This window comes from Oncorhynchus clarkii, chromosome 13, assembly GCF_045791955.1.
Source record: "Oncorhynchus clarkii lewisi isolate Uvic-CL-2024 chromosome 13, UVic_Ocla_1.0, whole genome shotgun sequence".
Lineage (NCBI taxonomy): Eukaryota > Metazoa > Chordata > Actinopteri > Salmoniformes > Salmonidae > Oncorhynchus > Oncorhynchus clarkii.
Window position 1 is genome coordinate 42234496 of NC_092159.1, and position 18458 is coordinate 42252953.

Consider the following 18458-nt stretch of genomic DNA (forward strand, 5'->3'; position numbering starts at 1 on the left):
TGTTCCATTTCTATGGCTCTTTTTCTAATATAATACAATATAGTTAACTTTAAGTATACATTAGAATTATTTTAAGAAGGAACCATAAAGAAATAGCAAATGTTGTTTCTTACCGAACCTTTTTAGATGTAACAACGTTTCACACGAGAGTGGAGGTCAACAACGCTGTCAGGATTTTTATCATTTAGCTAAATGATTGAAATAGATGTATAAACTTAGCTACATTGTTAGATCGGTTCTGGCCAATTTAGTCAAAAGAATATGCTTCTGTTTTGTCCAACATGTGGGAATGTGTTGATTGTAGAGGAAGGACAGAAGTGCTATCGATTCGCCTGCAACACATGTCCGTACGTGCATAACATTACTAGGAAGGTAAAACTAACTTTTACTTAATTCCTAGACTTATTGCCAAGTAACTGATGTCTGTCATGTGTTCTCTCTTACAAAACGTATTGATACATTAACATGTCCATCTTTCCCATAGGTAAACAACAGGAAGTATCCCAAACTGAAAGAGGTTGATGATGTGCTTGGTGGAGCTGCAGCCTGGGAAAATGTGGATTCCACGCCAGGTAAATTACCAAATCACCTGCATAATTTAGCTAACATTTCAATCAGTATGTGGTCACTGGTCATCCACGCCTAAAATGATAGAACACTGTCTGGATTGTAGCCCAAAGGCTGGCAGATGGCATAGCTGGATTAGATTTGCCCAGCCTCCTGTGTCCACCACCAGACCTATAGAGGACAGGTGGTCATAATGGCCCATATTCACTGTTACTTATAGCCAGGTATGTATTTACTCTAACTCTCATATTTGTGTTATTTAGAAAAATGTCCCAAGTGTGAGCACCCCCGAGCATTCTTCATGCAGATTCAGACCAGATCTGCAGATGAACCGATGACAACGTTCTACAAATGCTGCAATTATGAGTGTGGACATCGCTGGAGAGACTAAACTGGTTCAATTGGATCTCTACCTGAGAACACTAGTTGAGTCAGCTAACCTGGTTTTATAGTGTATGTGCTGTAGCCAAATCTTCTGTTGTCATGCCAGACAGCTTTGGCATAACAGTGAATAAACAGGAGTTTGCTAATAGCAGAAATAGACTGGACCACATGGCTACTAGTTGACCACACCATTGGCGCTAAGCTTGTTGGTGAAAAAGTAGCAAGAGTTGATGTAATATACACTTCTACCAAATATGCTTTATACACAAGAGTATGTCCTTGCTTTATTCAGCATTGCGATTAGTTAACTTCTCTTTGTGTTTCCTATTACATTCAGAAGTCAATTGCACTTCCAATTTATAGCTGAAGATACATCATTTGTGTTTGAGTAGTTGCCAAATGGCCAGAATCCATTGTTGGAGTCATTATTTTATTTCTCCTAGATTTGTTTTACATACTATAAAAATTACTTTGTGTTTTTGGATTGAAAGAGTATGACTATCTGATGAAATTACTAATAACATCACAAATACTGGTTTGTTTTGTTAAAATAACTGCACTGTATGCAACAGTAATGACCCAACTCATCATTTAGATGTACATGTACATTAGACAATTATTTATTTTTTTGAGGGGGCAATAGACCAACTACAAAGACATTGTGTTCAAAGTTAAATACAATCCTTAAACTCTGCTTTTACTACATGTTCTTACACAGCCTCAAGCCACTTCACACTGCATGTAGAAGATTCAAGAGCGTACAAAGTTAAGAGACCAGCCTGTGACCAGCCTGTGTCCATAAGAATGCATGTACATGCAGACATACTCCACCTGCCGTCAGTGTTTACTGTATATAAGCATGCTGGTTATTGGTAGTATTGAGAGGAGACGAGACTCAAATGAAGCAGACAAAAGATCTTGCATACCATACATTGGACTGAATCGAACACGTTAATATGAAGCAGATGATAACATCACTTGAATCTGCATTCGAGATTACATTATTTCAGCCAAGACTTGGTGACGAACTTGCTTTTGTACACCTGTATCTCTATGGCATATCAGACTAACATGCATCAGAGCAATAGTGATCAAAGCTAGACAAGGAACACTAAAGAGAAAGAGCAGATTGTGTCGTTGAGACCTTAACTTTGCTTGAACAGATGATGTAGCAGGTTTATGCACAGAAATGCTGAATAAGAAAGAATGTATTTGAGATGAGGTTGAATGTGAAGGACATTCTGTTCATCATTAAAGAAATGATGTAACCCATCAAAAAAGGTAGTAAAACACTGACGAGGGAAAAACCCTGGATGCACTCTACTTTAATTATTCCCTCTGAACATCAACTGACAGACATGACCAGTGAAAGGATCATCTGTTTTGGATTGGGCAGGACAGAGTAGTGTGGGCCAGCAGCACAGATTGACACACATTGGCCTCGTGACACAGACTGGACATATGGCCTGAGAGAGGATGAGTGCACAAAATTACAGTGATATCATGCAGAGCGCTTCATCATTCTAATGTGCCCTTCCAGCAGAGCGGATTGGACACTGCCAGCCAGGTCGGCTTCGCTCCGTTCCCTTCCTATATGGAAAATTACAAGGAAACCTGTGTTTTTTCAGTGTGGACTGATAGATAAACTAGAAAATCTCGGTCTCTGACATGTGCATGGTTATGGTGCTCGGTGACTGCATGGATGTTGAAGCTCGATGTAGCCCTGCATCAGTGACAGGTGATGTGTTTGTGGAAAGTACAGGATTATGAGTAAAGATCAGGTTCACTCAGACACTTAATTTGACACCAAGCCACATGTAAATTATCCTTAATATGACATAGTCCAAGTTGTTGACAAAAGTCTTACAAAAACTAGCTAGTCTCCTTACCAGTTGGGTCTTAATGATAACAAAGCTTGGCAAGCAAGGCTATAAATTATCTAACTGAATGGCAGTCTAAACCACTTAAATAAATAAAAACTACAGTAAAGTCATGGCAATTATGGTTTTATGAATGTATGAAATTTCACATGGGAACTTGTGCAATCGCAATACAAGCACACATTTTCTTCATTATCAAAATTGAATACATTAATATGGACATGACTGGCATTATTGTGTAACAGCTCTAGCAAAAATCACTGGACATCAAGTGACTAAAGCACAGAGGATTTAAAAAGACAGTAACACGTACTTCTCTCACTTAAGTGAGAACAACTAAAATTAACTCAGTCTTACTGACTCGAGTTTGTCCTAACAAATCTGATACATGGTTATTAACTTGCAACATTTGAAATGGATATACATTAAGGTTGTAGGACAAACAGGGTGATTAGAACATAAACATAAAGTAGGTCTCAGACATGGACGTAACCTTCATTGTGCTCAATATTAACATGTTAAAATACATTCAATTACAAAAACAACAAAATACTGACCCTGCAATTGCTGATGATTGCTGACGATTTTGATTAAAGTGACAAATGTTTACAGCTTTCCCAAAGTGTGACCTTTCTCTACCCCTCAAGTTTGCTCCATAAATGTCAAATTCAAAGCCTTCCTGAACCAAAGACGTTTTTTATAAAGTATGCAAGATGTACCGTGTCTGCAACTCAGCTTTTCTCAATTGTTATAAGTTTCTGTTTTTAGATCAGGTTCAGTCCTGTGTGACGTGTCTATCTAGCACTTATCTAAATGCCTGTACATAGCTAGGTAAGTGAGTCTGGACAATAAATATAGCAGAGGTGGCTGGTGGGAGGAGCTATAGGAGGACAGGCTCATTGTAATGGCTGGAATGGAATAGTACCAAACAAATCAAACACATGGACAACGTGTTGGACTCCGTTCCATGGATTCCATTCCAGCCATTACAATGAGCCTGTCCTCCTATAGCTCCTCCCACCAGCCTCCTATGATATACAGTAAATATAGTGAGTGTGAACAAGTAAGTGCTTTAGAAAGTGAGGGTAAAGTTAGGAGGGCTAAATGAAGCACGACACACTGAGCAAATGTTGGAGAAAGAACATAGGCTGCAACTACAACCATGAGGAGCTGAGTCGTGTGTGCATAAGATATACAGTGGGGCAAAAAAAGTATTTGGTCAATTGTGCAAGTTTTTGTGCAAGTTCTCCTACTTAAAAAGATGAGGCCTGTAATTTTCATCATAGGTACACTTCAACTATGACAGACAAAGTGAGAAGGAAAAAAATCCAGAAAATCCCATTGTAGGATTTTTTATGAATTTATTTGGAAATGATGGTGGAAAATAAGTATTTGGTCAATAACAAAAGTTTCTCAATACTTATATACCCTTTGTTGGCAATGACAGAGGTCAAACGTTTTCTGTAAGTCTTCACAAGGTTTTCACACATTGTTGCTGGTATTTTGGCCCATTCCTCCATGCAGATCTCCTCTAGAGCAGTGATGTTTTGGGGCTGTTGCTGGGCAACACAGACCCTCAACTCCCTCCAAAGATTTGCTATGGGGTTGAGATCTGGACACTGGCTAAGCCACTCCAGGACCTTGAAATGCTTTTTACGAAGCCACTCCTTCGTTGCCCGGGCGGTGTGTTTGGGATCATTGTCATGCTGAAAGACCCAGCCACGTTTCAGCTTCAATGCCCTTGCTGATGGAAGGAGGTTTTCACTCAAAATCTCACGATACATGACCCCATTCATTCTTTCCTTTACACGGATCAGTCGTCCTGGTCCCTTTGCAGAAAAACAGCCCCAAAGCATGATGTTTCCACCCCCATGCTTCACAGTAGGTATGGTGTTCTTTGGATGTAACTCAGCATTCTTTGTCCTCCAAACACGACGAGTTGAGTTTTTACCAAAAAGTTATATTTTGGTTTCATCTGACCATATGACATTCTCCCAATCTTCTTCTGGGTCATCCAAATGCTCTCTAGCAAACTTCAGACGGGCCTGGACATGTACTGGCTTAAGCAGGGGGACACGTCTGGCACTGCAGGATTTGAGTCCCTGGCGGCATAGTGTGTTACTGATGGTAGGCTTTGTTACTTTGGTCCAAGCTCTCTGCAGGTCATTCACTAGGTCCCCCCGTGTGGTTCTGGGATTTTTGCTCACCGTTCTTGTGATCATTTTGACCCCACGGGGTGAGATCTTGCGTGGAGCCCCAGATCGAGGGAGATTACCAGTGGTCTTGTATGTCTTCCATTTCCTAATAATTGCTCCAACAGTTGATTTCTTCAAACCAAGCTGCTTACCTATTGCAGATTCAGTCTTCCCAGCCTGGTGCAGGTCTACAATTTTGTTTCTGGTGTCCTTTGACAGATCTTTGGTCCATAGTGGAGTTTGGAGTGTGACTGTGAGGTTGTGGACAGGTGTCTTTTATACTGATAACAAGTTCAAACAGGTGCCATTAATACATGTAACGAGTGGAGGACAGAGGAGCCTCTTAAAGAAGAAGTTACAGGTCTGTGAAAGCCAGAAATCTTGCTTGTTTGTAGGTGGCCAAATACTTGCAAATAAATTCATTAAAAATCCTACAATGTGATTTTCTGGATTTTTTTTTTCTCATTTTGTCTGTCATAGTTGAAGTGTACCTATGATGAATTACAGGCCTCTCATCTTTTTAAGTGGGAGAACTTGCACAATTGGTGGCTGACTAAATACTTTTTTGCCCCACTGTACACGTGTCTGTCTGTTGGTGGTTAGCAGATACGCTTGTATGTGTAGATGTAGCCCTTGCAGTTGGGGCAGGTGTGTATCACATCCTTGAGATCATCGATCAGACAGGGAATCAAGCAGCAGCCGAGATCACACCTGTGGTAGAGAGAGAAAATAAATTACGAAACAAACCACCAGAGAATACAGACCATAAATCAATAGTCTTATTATAGCTAACATCCTGCTGCTCTCCTTCATTTCATTCTGTGGTGTTTGGCCGGAAATCAAATATTTCCTGCCGTAGTATATTATTCTATGTTTATACCATGGCATTGTTGAATACTCGTTTCTGATTGGCTTGAAGGTCATTCTAGAGCGTGCATTATTTCCTTATGAGGCATGGTAGAATTCAATGGCTACTTCATTCTTATATGTTCCATGCTTGAGCTGCTTTTGAAAGCAAACGTTTAAATTGAAAACATTATTGGCATTGTTGCATTCGATTTATATAACAGCAAGCAGAACTGATGGTTTGGTTAGCTATACTAGCAAGTCTGTTTGGTTACCGAGGAAACTACTCTCGTTACAGTGTCTTGAGAAAGCATTCACACCCCTAGACTTTTTCCAGATTTTGTTATGTTACAGCCTGAACTTAAATTGGATTCAATTGAGATTTTGTCATCACTGGCCTACACACAATACCCCATAATGTCAAAGTGGAATGATGTTTTTTTATTTTACAAAATGAACAGATCGTACCCTTTTTTTTCTTCCAAAGTTTCACCTAAAATGACATACTCAAATCTAATTGCCTGCAGCTCAGGACCTGAAGCAAGGATATGCATATTATTGGTACCATTTGAAAGGAAATACTTTGTTGCTGTGATAAAACCGTTGTTGTTGTGCACTCTCCATGCGCTCGCATGGTATTTTTTTAAACTGTAATAGCTACTGTAAATTAGGCAATGCAGTTAGCTTAAATTCTTGTTAAGCTAACTGCTCATATAAGACATGTCTATGTCCTGGAAAGTTGGCTGTTACTTACGTCATCCTAGTCACATTAGCAACAACCGTCCCGGTTTAGGGACACCAATCCCGTAGAGGTTTTAATTTAAAAAATGAAAAGTTGAGTCAATAAATGCTCAACCCCTTTGTCATGGCAAGACTAAATAAGTTCAAGAGTAAAATGTCGCTTAACATGTCACATATAAAGTTGCATGGACTCACTGTGTGCAACTGTTTAACATGATTTTTGAATGACTACCTCATCTTTTGTACCCCCCACACACAGTGGTGACTCGTAATGGTAATGTTCCCTAGTTGCACCGTGATTGGCTCAGTATTCTGTCACTCATGGGGACACCACGTCACTGCCAAATCTAAGGGTAGGGCTCGAAAATGTAAGCCTCTTGGGTGCTGCCATAGAGTTACATCAGAAGTGCCCATCCAAGAAGGCTCAAGGTCATTGGCCACAGATAAAATGACATCAAATCACGTTATATCTACAGTAGCTTTGATTGGACTGATCAAGTCAGCATCATACTTTTCAAAATCTTCGCTAGTAATCATCCTCAATCAAGTTGACGATCTACTTGCAAATCCTGGTCATATGAAGAGAAATAATAGATAAAACGTATCGGTGCTCATCGGCCAATTGGCATAAACATTACACAACAAGTTGGAAATCGCAAATTCAACAATGAATGGTTTGGAAGGAAACAGTCTATAACTGCCAGTATTGCAACGCAATCACTAGCCTGCTATTCAGTGGAATGTCTGTGTGGTCCAAGTCTGGGTTTAAGGGTCTCTTTTCCAAGCTTAAAATTATAAATATTCAACATTGGCCATGCTGTCAATCCAACATGATTTCTGCCGCACTCAAAACAACTTAACTTGGAAATCTGACTTCAGTGAGTTCAAGACAACTAGGAACTCTGGGGGGGGGGGCGAGCTCCGGCTGTGGAAATAAGTTTTAAACGGTCATCCAACTCGGAATTGTAAGTCAGGAACTCGGGCCTCTTTCTAGAGCTACGACCTGAAGATCACTGACGTAATCATGATTCGACCTAGTTTTTTCCCCAAATTCACAGTTGTCTTGAAGCAACATAAACTCAGAGAATGCCAGACTTTGATGACAAAATTTGCCCACAAAGGACCGCTGCGCCACCTTCCTGTTCAAGTGAGCACAGCACAACAAGGTGAGTCCACAAATGTCTTGTATGCTGCTGCATAAATTATGTAATATGCCAGGGAGATATGTATACAGTAGCTAAGAAAGTTATGTAGTAAGCTTGTATAGTAGCCCATGTGCCTCACCCCATTTCACCTACTGCTCTGACTTCGTGGTGCACATGTAGACTATAACCTGTTTTAGAGAAATGTAATCATTGAATATTGTAAGACCTTTCATTGTCTGCTTATGTGCCCTTTATTTATCCTACGGTTCTGACTTGGTGTACAGAGAGAACGGCCTATGTTCTGAATTCTGCCGCTGTACATTTCAAAAGTGCTGAACAAATAGTTATATTGACTACATCTGTCCTAGCGCGCAGACAAGGCTCCGCTGATAGCCAGGTGTAGCAGTGTTAAGTGTTGGGACTGCTGTTGGGACTCTGCTGTTAGGACAGCTTTATGTAGGCCCTAACAGTTTGTGGACACCATTTGTCACCGTTATAGTGCATTAATTTATTGTTTAGTGTTGTGGCTTTGCTGGCTTGCACCCCACCCCCTCAAAAAAATACATTTGATCCACCAAGATTTACATGCTAAAATCGCCACTGCCCACACATACAGATAATTGTATGGTCCCTCAGTCGAGCAGTGAATTTCAAAAACAAAGACCAGGGAGGTTTTCCAATGCCTCTCAAAGAAGGGCACCTATTGGTAGATGGGTCCAAAAAAAAGCAGACATTAAATATTCCTTTGAGCATGGTGAAGTTATTAATTACACTTTGGATGGTGCATCAACACACCCAGTCACTATAAAGATATAGGCGTCCTTCCTAACTCAATTGCCGGAGAGGAAGGAAACCGCTCAGGGATTTCACCATGAAGCAAATGGTGACATTACAACAGTTAGAGTTTAATGGCTATGAGGATGGAGCAACAACATTGTAGTTACTCCACAATACTGACCTAATTGACACAGTGAAAAAGAGGAAGCCTGTACAGAATAAAAAATATTCCAAAACATGCATACTGTTTGCAACAAGGCACTAAAGTAATACTGCAAAAATGTGGCAAAACAATTAACACTTTGTGTTGAAGAAAAAAAGTTACTGTGTACCACTCTCCATATTTTCAAGCATAGTGGTGGTCCATCATGTTATGGGTATTCTTGTAGTCATTAAGGACCAGGGAGTTTCAGGATAAAAATAAAACAGAATGGAGCTAAGCATAGGCAAAATCCTAGAGGAAAACCTGGTTCAGTCTGCTTTCCACCAGACAGTGGGAGACAAAAATGGTGGTCTCGCAAAGATCAACAACCAATTTGACAGAGTTTGAAGAATTTAGATTTTTTTTTTAAAAAATGGGCAAATGTTGCACAATCCAGGTGTGTAAAGCTCTTTGAGACTTACCCAGAAAGACTCAGCTGCAATCGCTGCTTCTACAAGGTATTGACTCAGTGGTGTGATTACTCATGTAAATTCAATATTTCTGTGTTTCATTTTTTATAAATTTGCTAACATTTCTAAAAACATGTTGGCTCATTCATCCCCCTCCTATCCCCTGTAACTATTCCCCAGGTCATTGCTGCAAATGAGAATGTGTTCTCAGTCAACTTACCTGGTAAAATAACAGATAAATAAAATAAAAAAAATCTACACATAATACCCCATAATGACAAATTGAATGGGGTATTATGTGTAGATTTTTTTATTTTATTTATCCGTTATTTTACCAGGTAAGTTGACTGAGAACACATTCTCATTTGCAGCAATGACCTGGGGAATAGTTACAGGGGATAGGAGGGGGATGAATGAGCCAATTGTAAACTGGGGATTATTAGGTGACCGTGATGGTTTGAGGGCCAGATTGGGAATTTAGCCAGGACACCGGGGTTAACACCCCTACTCTTACGATAAGTGCCATGGGATCTTTAATGACCTCAGAGAGTCAGGACACCCGTTTAACGTCCCATCTGAAAGACGGCACCCAACACAGGGCAGTGTCCCCAATCACTGCCCTGGGGCATTGGGATATTGTTTAGACCAGAGGAAAGAGTGCCTCCTACTGGCCCTCCAACACCACTTCCAGCAGCATCTGGTCTCCCATCCAGGAACTGACCAGGACCAACCCTGCTTAGCTTCAGAAGCAAGCCAGCAGTGGTATGTAGGGTGGTATGCTGCTGGCCAAATGGGTGAGAATAAAAAACAACACATTTAATACATTTTTAATTCAGGCTGTAACAACAAAATATTGAATAAGTCAAGGGGTATGAATGCTTTCTGAAGGCACTGTATCTAGTAAATTTGTTAGCTACTTCAGTGGATGTTGAACACATTTCTAGCAGCAAATGTGTTCAATTATAGCCATGGTGTGAAAGAGATTATCAACTCTGGGCCTTATGCCTTCTCTGGAAAACAATGTTGTGGAACACACCTTCCACGTCGTTTATTATTTTCCATAGAACGTATATCCACTTGTTGGTTATCTGTTACATAACCTCTATACAATGTAGTACACCAATTCTTCCTCTTACCCAACAAAGAAGCAGAAGAGGCAGAAGACAGCGTTCATGAGGCCCACGCTGTGGTTGATGTGCGTGATGATGGGCTGCTGGCAGTGGTGACACACAGTCTGTACGGGTGCTGTCTGGAATATCTCCCCCTGTAGCACGGTCACTGTGGTAGCTGTCCCAGGGGGTACCAGCACCGTGTGAGCCGTCTGACCTGTCACAGGCCCAAATTGAATGGGCCCCGGGCCAAACTGCCCCGGGCCAAACTGTCCCGGGCCAAACTGTCCCGGGCCAAAGTGACCTGGCGGAGGGTAGAAGCCACCTGTAGGGTAGAAACACAAGGCGGTATGTACTGTTTATGTTCTGTATACAGGTGCTATGCCAAACAACATGGGTATGCATTTAGAGTCGCCCATCTTATTTATTTCCCTCTGTAGACCAGTGTATGCCTACCATGTGGTATGGGCATGGCCCCATCTCCTGGGACGTGTGGCGGCAAGAAGCCTGGCTGTAGCGTGGCCTCGTAGGGTGGAGGGCCATAGTCTGGAGGCAGGGGGTGTCCCTGAGGAGGACCCGTCGATACAGGGACCGCCGAGCCTGGGAGAGAAAACACAGACAAACAAGAAGGATTTATTAGTGAGCTTTCACAGCAATGACTGATTGAAGAAACATGACTTATGTTGGGCTTAAATCAAGTAAGGCATTGGCCCATTATTGAGAACATGCATCATCATCTGTTACTCAGGCCAGAATAGTTATTTTTCATAGCTTTACAATTCTCAAGGATTTGTTACGTAGTTTGTAACAAATACACTTTGTTGATCACATTCCCATGGCTGGTCGAAACAGTATTTTGTTGTAAGGAAACCTGGGGTGGAGGGGAAGCCCAGACAAAGAAAGATTTGTTCACAGACAGGGCCTACTTTCAAGGTTTCCCTGGTGATGTTTCTCTAGGCCTTTCTCTAACCAGCCACACAAGAGCTGATATGGGAGGCATTTAGAGACAATTATGCAAATTCACACCAGTTTCCCTACAGCTAGTCAGCTACAGTGCAAATACTAAATCAGCAGCCCAGTCGAAGAAACCAGATGGTATTTTGAAGTTCACAGGTATGCCTGTGCGTGGTTCCTACCCTGGACTTCTGTCCATTTGTAAAATAGTCTCTTAAAATGTGTCTCTTTTTGTAGTCTTGTCCCAAACTAAATGTTTTTTTTCCTCCACATCATACACAAGAGAGAGAGAGAGTTCTAGAATAAGTGTACCCGGAATGGCTGGCTGTCCATTCTTCTCCTTGATAAGAAGGGCGCTGGGACCTCCGGGGTAGGGAGGAGGGGGGTCGCTGGACATGCTGACTGGACCTTTGGATGGGGGGGGCCTGGGGTAGAAGCTCCACTCACCACTGGCCTTGGACTCACTCAGCCACTCTGTGAGAAGAACACACACACAGGCCTATCAGTTCACTGACAGTCAGTTCAACACCCACACACTACATGATACAGCAGCTGCCTCGCACTTCAGCTACTGACGCATTCAAATAAATGAACTTATCTGACATTTTTGTCTCAGTATTGACTCGTCTTGGTAGACCCTAGATCTTTTCAATCAAGTGAATTGGTATGATAAATATGATGGATGCAGACAACATTCAACAGTATTGCTGGATAACGCTGGGTTTAGGCTAGGGCTAGGCTACTGCCTCTGAGGCCTCTAGAATATTACATTTGCAGGGATTTAAGTCAAAAACAATGGCAATTGCTTTCAATCCACCCTTTACCTAAATGTGTGTTAGATGATAAACATTAATATTGTTTATTATCCTAGCACATTCACAACAGCAAACATTAGGGAGTTTAGCAATGAGTTGGCAGTCTGACATTAAAACAGAAATGACCTCCTAAAGCCACCAATATTTACAGAAAAACAGAACCCATGGCAGCAAAGTGAAGAGAAGGGACATTAGTCATGATTACCTGCTGATGACACTGGGGAGTTTCCACCTACAGAGCCTGCTCTTCTGTCAGGTCCAACAGCCTATAAGAAAAAAGGGAGAAAAAAAAGACAAGTTTATTGCATGTGGTCCTATTTGTAAATTGCAATTGCTACTTTCTCACGCAAATGACAAACACTAACAGTATGCAGCCATTAACAAGTGCTAGGTTAATTATAGACAACTTGCTTCTCTCAAACATTGGTGCAATAACATTTAGTCTCCAAGATACTAACACATGCCTGCCCATTAATCACAGTCGACTGCATCATGGCATTCCTATGACTTCAATTCATTCACCTGACAACACAAGCACTTACTCAAGACAAATCGCAGTAGCCTTTAAATAAAACAAGCACATTGCCACAAAAAAGGAGCAGCAAAGCTGTCTGGTGTAACCAACTTAGCCTATGTCAACGAGAAATTTAGCTCTATAGTCCTACAATACAAAGGAGATTGACTGGCCAAACGACACAGGAGGAGCGGACATTATTGGAACAGTTAAGAACTAGATATCAAATGTTATTTGTCACATGCACCGAATACAACAGGTGTAGTAGACCTTACCGTGAAATGCTTACTTACAAGCCCTTAACCAACAATGCAATTTAAAGAAAATACACACGCAAAAAAAGAGATAGAATAACATAATTTAAGAGCCGCAGTAAATAACAATAGCGGGGCTATATGCAGGGGGTACCGGTACAGAGTCAATGTGCGGGGGCAATGCAAATAGTCTGGGTAGCCATTTGATTAACTGTTCAGGAGTTTTATGGCTTGGGGGTAGAAGCTATTTAGAAGCATCTTTGACCTAGACTTGGCGCGCCGGTACCGCTTGCCATGCGGTAGAAGAGAGAACAGTCTATGACTAGGGTGGCTGGAGTCTTTGACAATTTTTATGGCCTTCCTCTGACACCTCCTGGTATAGAGGTCCTGGATGGCAGGAAGTTTGGCCCTGGTGATGTACTGGGCCGTACGCACTACCCTCTGTAGTGCCTTGCAGTTGGAGGCCAAGCAGTTGCCATACCAGGCAGTGATGCAACCCGTCAGGATGCTCTCGATGGTGCATCTGTAAAACCTTTGAGGATCTGAGGACCCATGCCAAATCTTTTCATTCTCCTGAGGGGGAATATGTTTTGTTGTGCCCCCTTCACAACTGTCTTGGTGTGCTTGGACCATGTTAGTTTGTTGGCGATGTGGACCCCAAGGAACTTAAAGCTCTCAATCTGCTCCACTACAGCCCCATTGATGACAATAGGGGCGTGCTTGGTCCTCCTTTTCTTGTAGTCCACAATCATCTCCTTTGTCTTGATCATGTTGAGGAAGAGGTTGTTGCCCTTGCACCACACAGCCAGGTCTCTGACCTCCTCCCTATAGGCTGTCACATCGTTGTTGGTGATCAGGCCTACCACTGTTGTGTCATCAGCAAACTTAAATGATGGTGTTGGAGTAGTGCCTGGCCGTGCAGTCATGAGTGAACAGGGAGTACAGGAGGGGACTAAGCATGCACCCCTGAGGGGCCCCCGTGTTGAGGATCAGCGTGGGGGATGTGTTGTTACCTACCCTTACCACCTGGGGGCGGCCCATCAGGAAGTCCAGGATCCAGATGCAGAGGGAAGTGTTTAGTCCCAGGGTCCTTAGCTTAGTGATGAGCTTTGAGGGCACTACAGTGTTAAACGCTGAGCTGTAGTCAATGAATAGCATTCTCACATAGGTGTTCCTTTTGTTCAGGTGTGAAAGGGCAGTGTGGTGTGCAATAGAGATTGCATCATCTGTGGATCTGTTGGGGCGGTATGCAAATTGGAGTGGGTCTAGGGTTTCTTGGATAATGGTGTTGATGTGAGCCATGACCAGCCTTTCAAAGCATTTCATGGCTACAGACGTGAGTGCTACCTTAGTTACCTTAGTGTTCTTGGGCACAACGGACTATGGTGGTCTGCTTGAAACATGTTGGTATTACAGACTCATATGTCATCTCAGCAATGCAGCGCAATTAACTTGGCTACAGAATAGCCTAACACTTTCCCTAACAGACTCTACAACAACATAAACCTCACCTGACTACTACACGTGTCTGAAAACAAACACAGCCTAGCCCTGGGAGCAGGACACTGCTATGCCACCAGCTGTCCAGACCTGCCATCCATACTTCAGCCTACTAGGCTTCACTTTCCCAGGTCAGCTGACCATGCCTGTGAGAGATCACCATGCATGTCAGGGCGTCTCTAATTTGAACATAAACTGATTAAGAGGCTGGCCTGCCTGCTCCAAAACAAACAGCCAGAATGCCAGACAGCGCAATAAAAATAAGCCTGTCAAATGACTGGGTAATCTAAGGCAGAGGAGGAGGAGAGGAGGAGGAGAGCTATCCAACCAGTTAGTGAGTGTGATGTGAAGAAGACTGATTAAGCTGGGGAAATGACAGGAATGTCCAGGGTATGATATAAATAAAAATGTACAAATGCATGCATGGCATCTGAATGTAGGCCACAATTCTATAAGAGCTAGGCTAAGTTAATACCCATATTGTGCCCAAGGCAACCTAGATAAGGCCATGAATTTGCACTTGCTCTGTTTGATTAAACTGGAAAGTAAGCATTTAAGCGCCATACATTACAACAGCATCAGAAATTCAGAATCAGAGTACAGAACACTTAGGTTTAAGGGACATCCAGAGACTCTTCAGTCATGCACTTCATTATGTCTGGATGAGTTTGATTTGATCACAAACAGTTGAAACGGGCCTTCATTTGTTATAACATTACACTGAATTCCAACAAAGTCATTGAGGATCAATGATGGTGATGTTACAAAAAAAGTGCCATTGCCAATTTATGTTTAAGTAGAATATGAATGAGCCATCATCATTTTCAATAATTTACCTAAAAATAAAGAAGATCAACTACACTATTTTGTCATGTGGAACTGAATCAGGGGGGGTGACATACAACAACACCAGCATAGGGCTCTCTAGTGAGAGGCAACTTTCTAGAAAGCTTTTCCTGAATCCTCTTGCTACAGTAACTGTATTTACATAGATGATCCGCTCAACCCACCAGACAAACACTCTTTACGTAATGTAGCTAGCTATCTAGACATCGACACAGTTTATATCAAACATAAATTGCTATCTTAGCTAGCTAGCTCGTCGTTACTGCATTTAGGACTTGTTGACGTGAGAGAAGCCTCGATTTGACTGGACGTTTACATCAGCTAGCTAGCGTTATACAACTGTCTGCCTAGTTAGTATAGTTACTACTGTAGCTAGTTCAACTAGCTGGTTAGGTATCTAGCTAGCTATTATTTTCATCAGTGAAAATGGAACACATTTCAAAATAACAGTCAAGTTACATGTAACGTTAGCTAACTCACATTGAGTAACATCAGTTTAAAACTAAACGGAGATTAACGTTAGCTAGCTACGTTACGTTAGCTAGCTGATTGTCTCTCAAATATTGTTTCCTAGTTATCTCTACACGGAATTTACCTGATGTGTTGTCTCTTCCACACAATTGGAATTAGGTGATGACGACAGCTATATCCCAAGCCTGTTCGTAGGGAAGTCAAATGATGGCAACCGTTAGCTCGTCTGTTTATCATTCATCTACTCAACATCCGCCTCTTGTGGTGCTTTCAAGACAACTGGGAACTCGGCGAAAAAACGAGGTCAAATCACGACGTCGGCGAGCATCAGGTCGGAAAGTCGGAACTCTAGAAAGATGCAGCGTTCAAAACTCGGAAAGAAATCCGTTCAATTCAAATGGGCTTTATTGGCATGGGAAACGTGTTTACATTGCCAAAGCAAGTGAAATAGTATTTACAATGTTGTTTGTGCTCCACTGGTTGCCCTTTCCACATGGCAACGGCAACAAATCTGCTGTATTTCTGCTGTATTTCGCCTAACAGATATGAGTTTATCAATGCTTGATTTGTTTTCAAATTCTTTGTGGTTCTGTGTGAAATATGTATCTAACGTGGTCATACATTTGGCAGGAGGTTAGGAAGTGCAGCTCAGTTTCCACCTATTTTTTTGTGGGCACACAGCCTGTCTTCTCTCAAGATCCAAGTCTGACTATGGCAGCCTCTATCAGTAGCAAGGCCATGCTCACTGAGTCTGTAATGTACATAGTCAAGGTTTTTCTTAATTTTGGATCAGTCACCGTGATAAGGTATTCTGCCACTGTGTACTCTCTGTTTAGGGCCAGATAGCGTTCCAATTAGCTCCATTTTTTTGGTTGATTCTTTCCATTGTGTTATTTTTTTGCTTTCTCATAATTTGTTTGGGTCGAATTGTGTTGCTGTCCTGGGGGGTCTGTTTGTGAACAGAACCAGCTGGCTGAGGGGACTCTTCTGTAGGTGTTTCACCTGTCTTTGTGATTGTCTCCACCCCCCTCCAGGTGTCACCCATCTTCCCCATGATCCCCTGTGTATTTATACCTGTGTTCTCTGTTTCCAGTTGGTTTTAGTTTCGGCAAGCCTACCAGTGGTTTTCCCCTCTGCTCCTGTCTCTCGATTGTTTCTCTTTCCTAGTTTTCCTGGTGTTGACCATTCTGCCTGCCATCCTGTACCTTTGCCCCACCTTCCTGGAATACTGACCTCTGCCTGCCCTTGACTTGCCTTTTGCCTGCCCCTGTGATTATAAACGGTTGTTACTTTGACATTGTCTGCATCTAGGTCTTACCTGAAACGTGATAGTAGGTCCATCTCTCTATGTAGATGAGGACTTTGTGGTGGAATGTGAGGGTATCACTTCCATTTAGGCGGTTGTAGAATTTAACAGCTCCTTTCTGGATTTTGATAAATATAGGTACAGGTATAGGTACAGATAAATACAGGTATAGCCCTAATTCTGCTCTACATGCATTGTTTGTGGTTTTGTGTTGTACAACAGCTATATTTTTGCAGATTCTCTTTTCAGAGTCTTTTTCATTTTGTAAATTTTTGGTTGGTGAGTTCAGACCTCACAACCATAGAGTGCAATTGGTTCTATAACTGATTGACATATTTTTGTTGTTGCCAGATCCTAATTGGGATGTTGAGTTTTAAGTTCCTTTTGATGGAGTAGAAGGCCCTCCTTGCCTTATCTCTTAGATCGTTCACAGCCTTGTGGAAGTTACCTGTGGTGTTGATGTTTAGGCTGATGTTTATAGTTTGTGTGATCTGGGGCAGTGATCTGGGGCAGTGGTTTCCAAACTTTTCATTTATTTTACCACCAACTGAATTTTGCTCTGCCTGAAGTACCCCCTCAGGTCCTAGTATCCCTGGTTGGGAACCACTGCTCTAGGGCAATGGTGTCGCGATAGAATTTATATTTATTATCCTGGCAACTAGACCATTTCTGGAGCACCATTATTTTTGTCTTACTGAGGTTCACTGTCAGGGCCAAAGTCTGACAATCTATGCATAAGATCAAGGTGCTGCAGTAGGCACTCCTTGGTTGGGGACAGAAGTAGCAGATTATCTGTGAACAGTAGACATTGGATTTCTGAGTCCAGTAGGGTGAGGATGGGTGCTGCAGACTGTGCCCCCCCCCCCCCCCCCCCCCCCCCAAATCTATAACTTCTGACTTCAGTGTGTTCAAGACAGCTTGGACCCCCCCCCCCCCCCCAAAAGAATGTCATCCAACCCGGCATTCCAAATCGAAACTTTCTAGAGCTCTGACTCTCCGACCTGAAGATAACTGATGTCATTATTTGACCTGCTTTTCTTTATTTTTTGTCTTGAAGTCTGAGGTTTCCGAGTTCCCGATTGTTTTGGATGCGGTATTCGAGGGGGATTTGACTTAACTGTGCTCTTCGAGAGATATTGGAACTGGAAACTCGGACATCTTTCTTGAGCTCCGACTTAAAATTCACCGAGGTCATGATTTTGATAGTTTTTTTTTCCTAGTCTTTAAGCACAATTTTCACAGCAACCTACTGCTCTGGGTATGACGATGCATTATTTGTTTCTGTTTCAGACACATTCTTGCACTTTTTAGAAGTGTCACATTTGTAGACACCGATGATACTCAGTAATGTAACAGAGATGAGAAATTAAGCTTTTCATATGTAGACTAATGGCCTAAAATTAAATGTATTATGGATATGTCAACATTGCCCGTAACATAATGTTGAAGTTATTCTATTTGATGTATAAACATTTTGAACATAGGATATTTACTGAGAATGGGTTAGGTGGGGACTCTTGGATAGCGTATTTGGTCAGCTGT

The 18458-nt window shown here is 42.0% G+C and overlaps 2 protein-coding genes across 2 annotated transcripts; one reads left to right on the plus strand and one right to left on the minus strand.

Annotated features, from left to right (window-relative positions):
* The first annotated feature begins 124 nt into the window (after positions 1-124).
* On the plus strand, positions 125-3549 carry LOC139364805 (polymerase (RNA) III (DNA directed) polypeptide K). Its single transcript, XM_071101905.1, has 3 exons — positions 125-372; positions 485-572; positions 831-3549. The coding sequence occupies exons 1-3, from the start codon at positions 262-264 to the stop codon at positions 956-958; spliced, it is 327 nt and encodes a 108-aa protein (XP_070958006.1). The 5' UTR covers positions 125-261; the 3' UTR covers positions 959-3549.
* Positions 1542-16007, minus strand: LOC139364800 (cell death-inducing p53 target 1). The gene is made up of 6 exons (XM_071101901.1): positions 15735-16007; positions 12231-12291; positions 11523-11684; positions 10713-10856; positions 10284-10581; positions 1542-5737 (listed from the first exon to the last, which is right to left on the minus strand). The coding sequence occupies exons 3-6, from the start codon at positions 11605-11607 to the stop codon at positions 5626-5628; spliced, it is 639 nt and encodes a 212-aa protein (XP_070958002.1). The 5' UTR covers positions 11608-11684; positions 12231-12291; positions 15735-16007; the 3' UTR covers positions 1542-5625.
* Positions 16008-18458: the final 2451 nt, after the last annotated feature.

What these genes read in the sequence shown, in the direction of transcription:
- LOC139364805 (XM_071101905.1), top strand. Translation starts at nt 262, where the DNA reads ATGCTTCTGTTTTGTCCAACATGTGGGAATGTGTTGATTGTAGAGGAA. An exon ending in TGCATAACATTACTAGGAAG is followed by an intron (nt 373 to 484) that starts GTAAAACTAACT and finishes TCTTTCCCATAG; the next exon opens with GTAAACAACAGGAAGTATCC. An exon ending in AAATGTGGATTCCACGCCAG is followed by an intron (nt 573 to 830) that starts GTAAATTACCAA and finishes TGTGTTATTTAG; the next exon opens with AAAAATGTCCCAAGTGTGAG.
- LOC139364800 (XM_071101901.1), bottom strand. Translation starts at nt 11,607, where the DNA reads ATGTCCAGCGACCCCCCTCCTCCCTACCCCGGAGGTCCCAGCGCCCTT. An exon ending in TGGACAGCCAGCCATTCCGG is followed by an intron (nt 10,857 to 11,522) that starts GTACACTTATTC and finishes TTTCTCTCCCAG; the next exon opens with GCTCGGCGGTCCCTGTATCG. An exon ending in GGCCATGCCCATACCACATG is followed by an intron (nt 10,582 to 10,712) that starts GTAGGCATACAC and finishes TCTACCCTACAG; the next exon opens with GTGGCTTCTACCCTCCGCCA.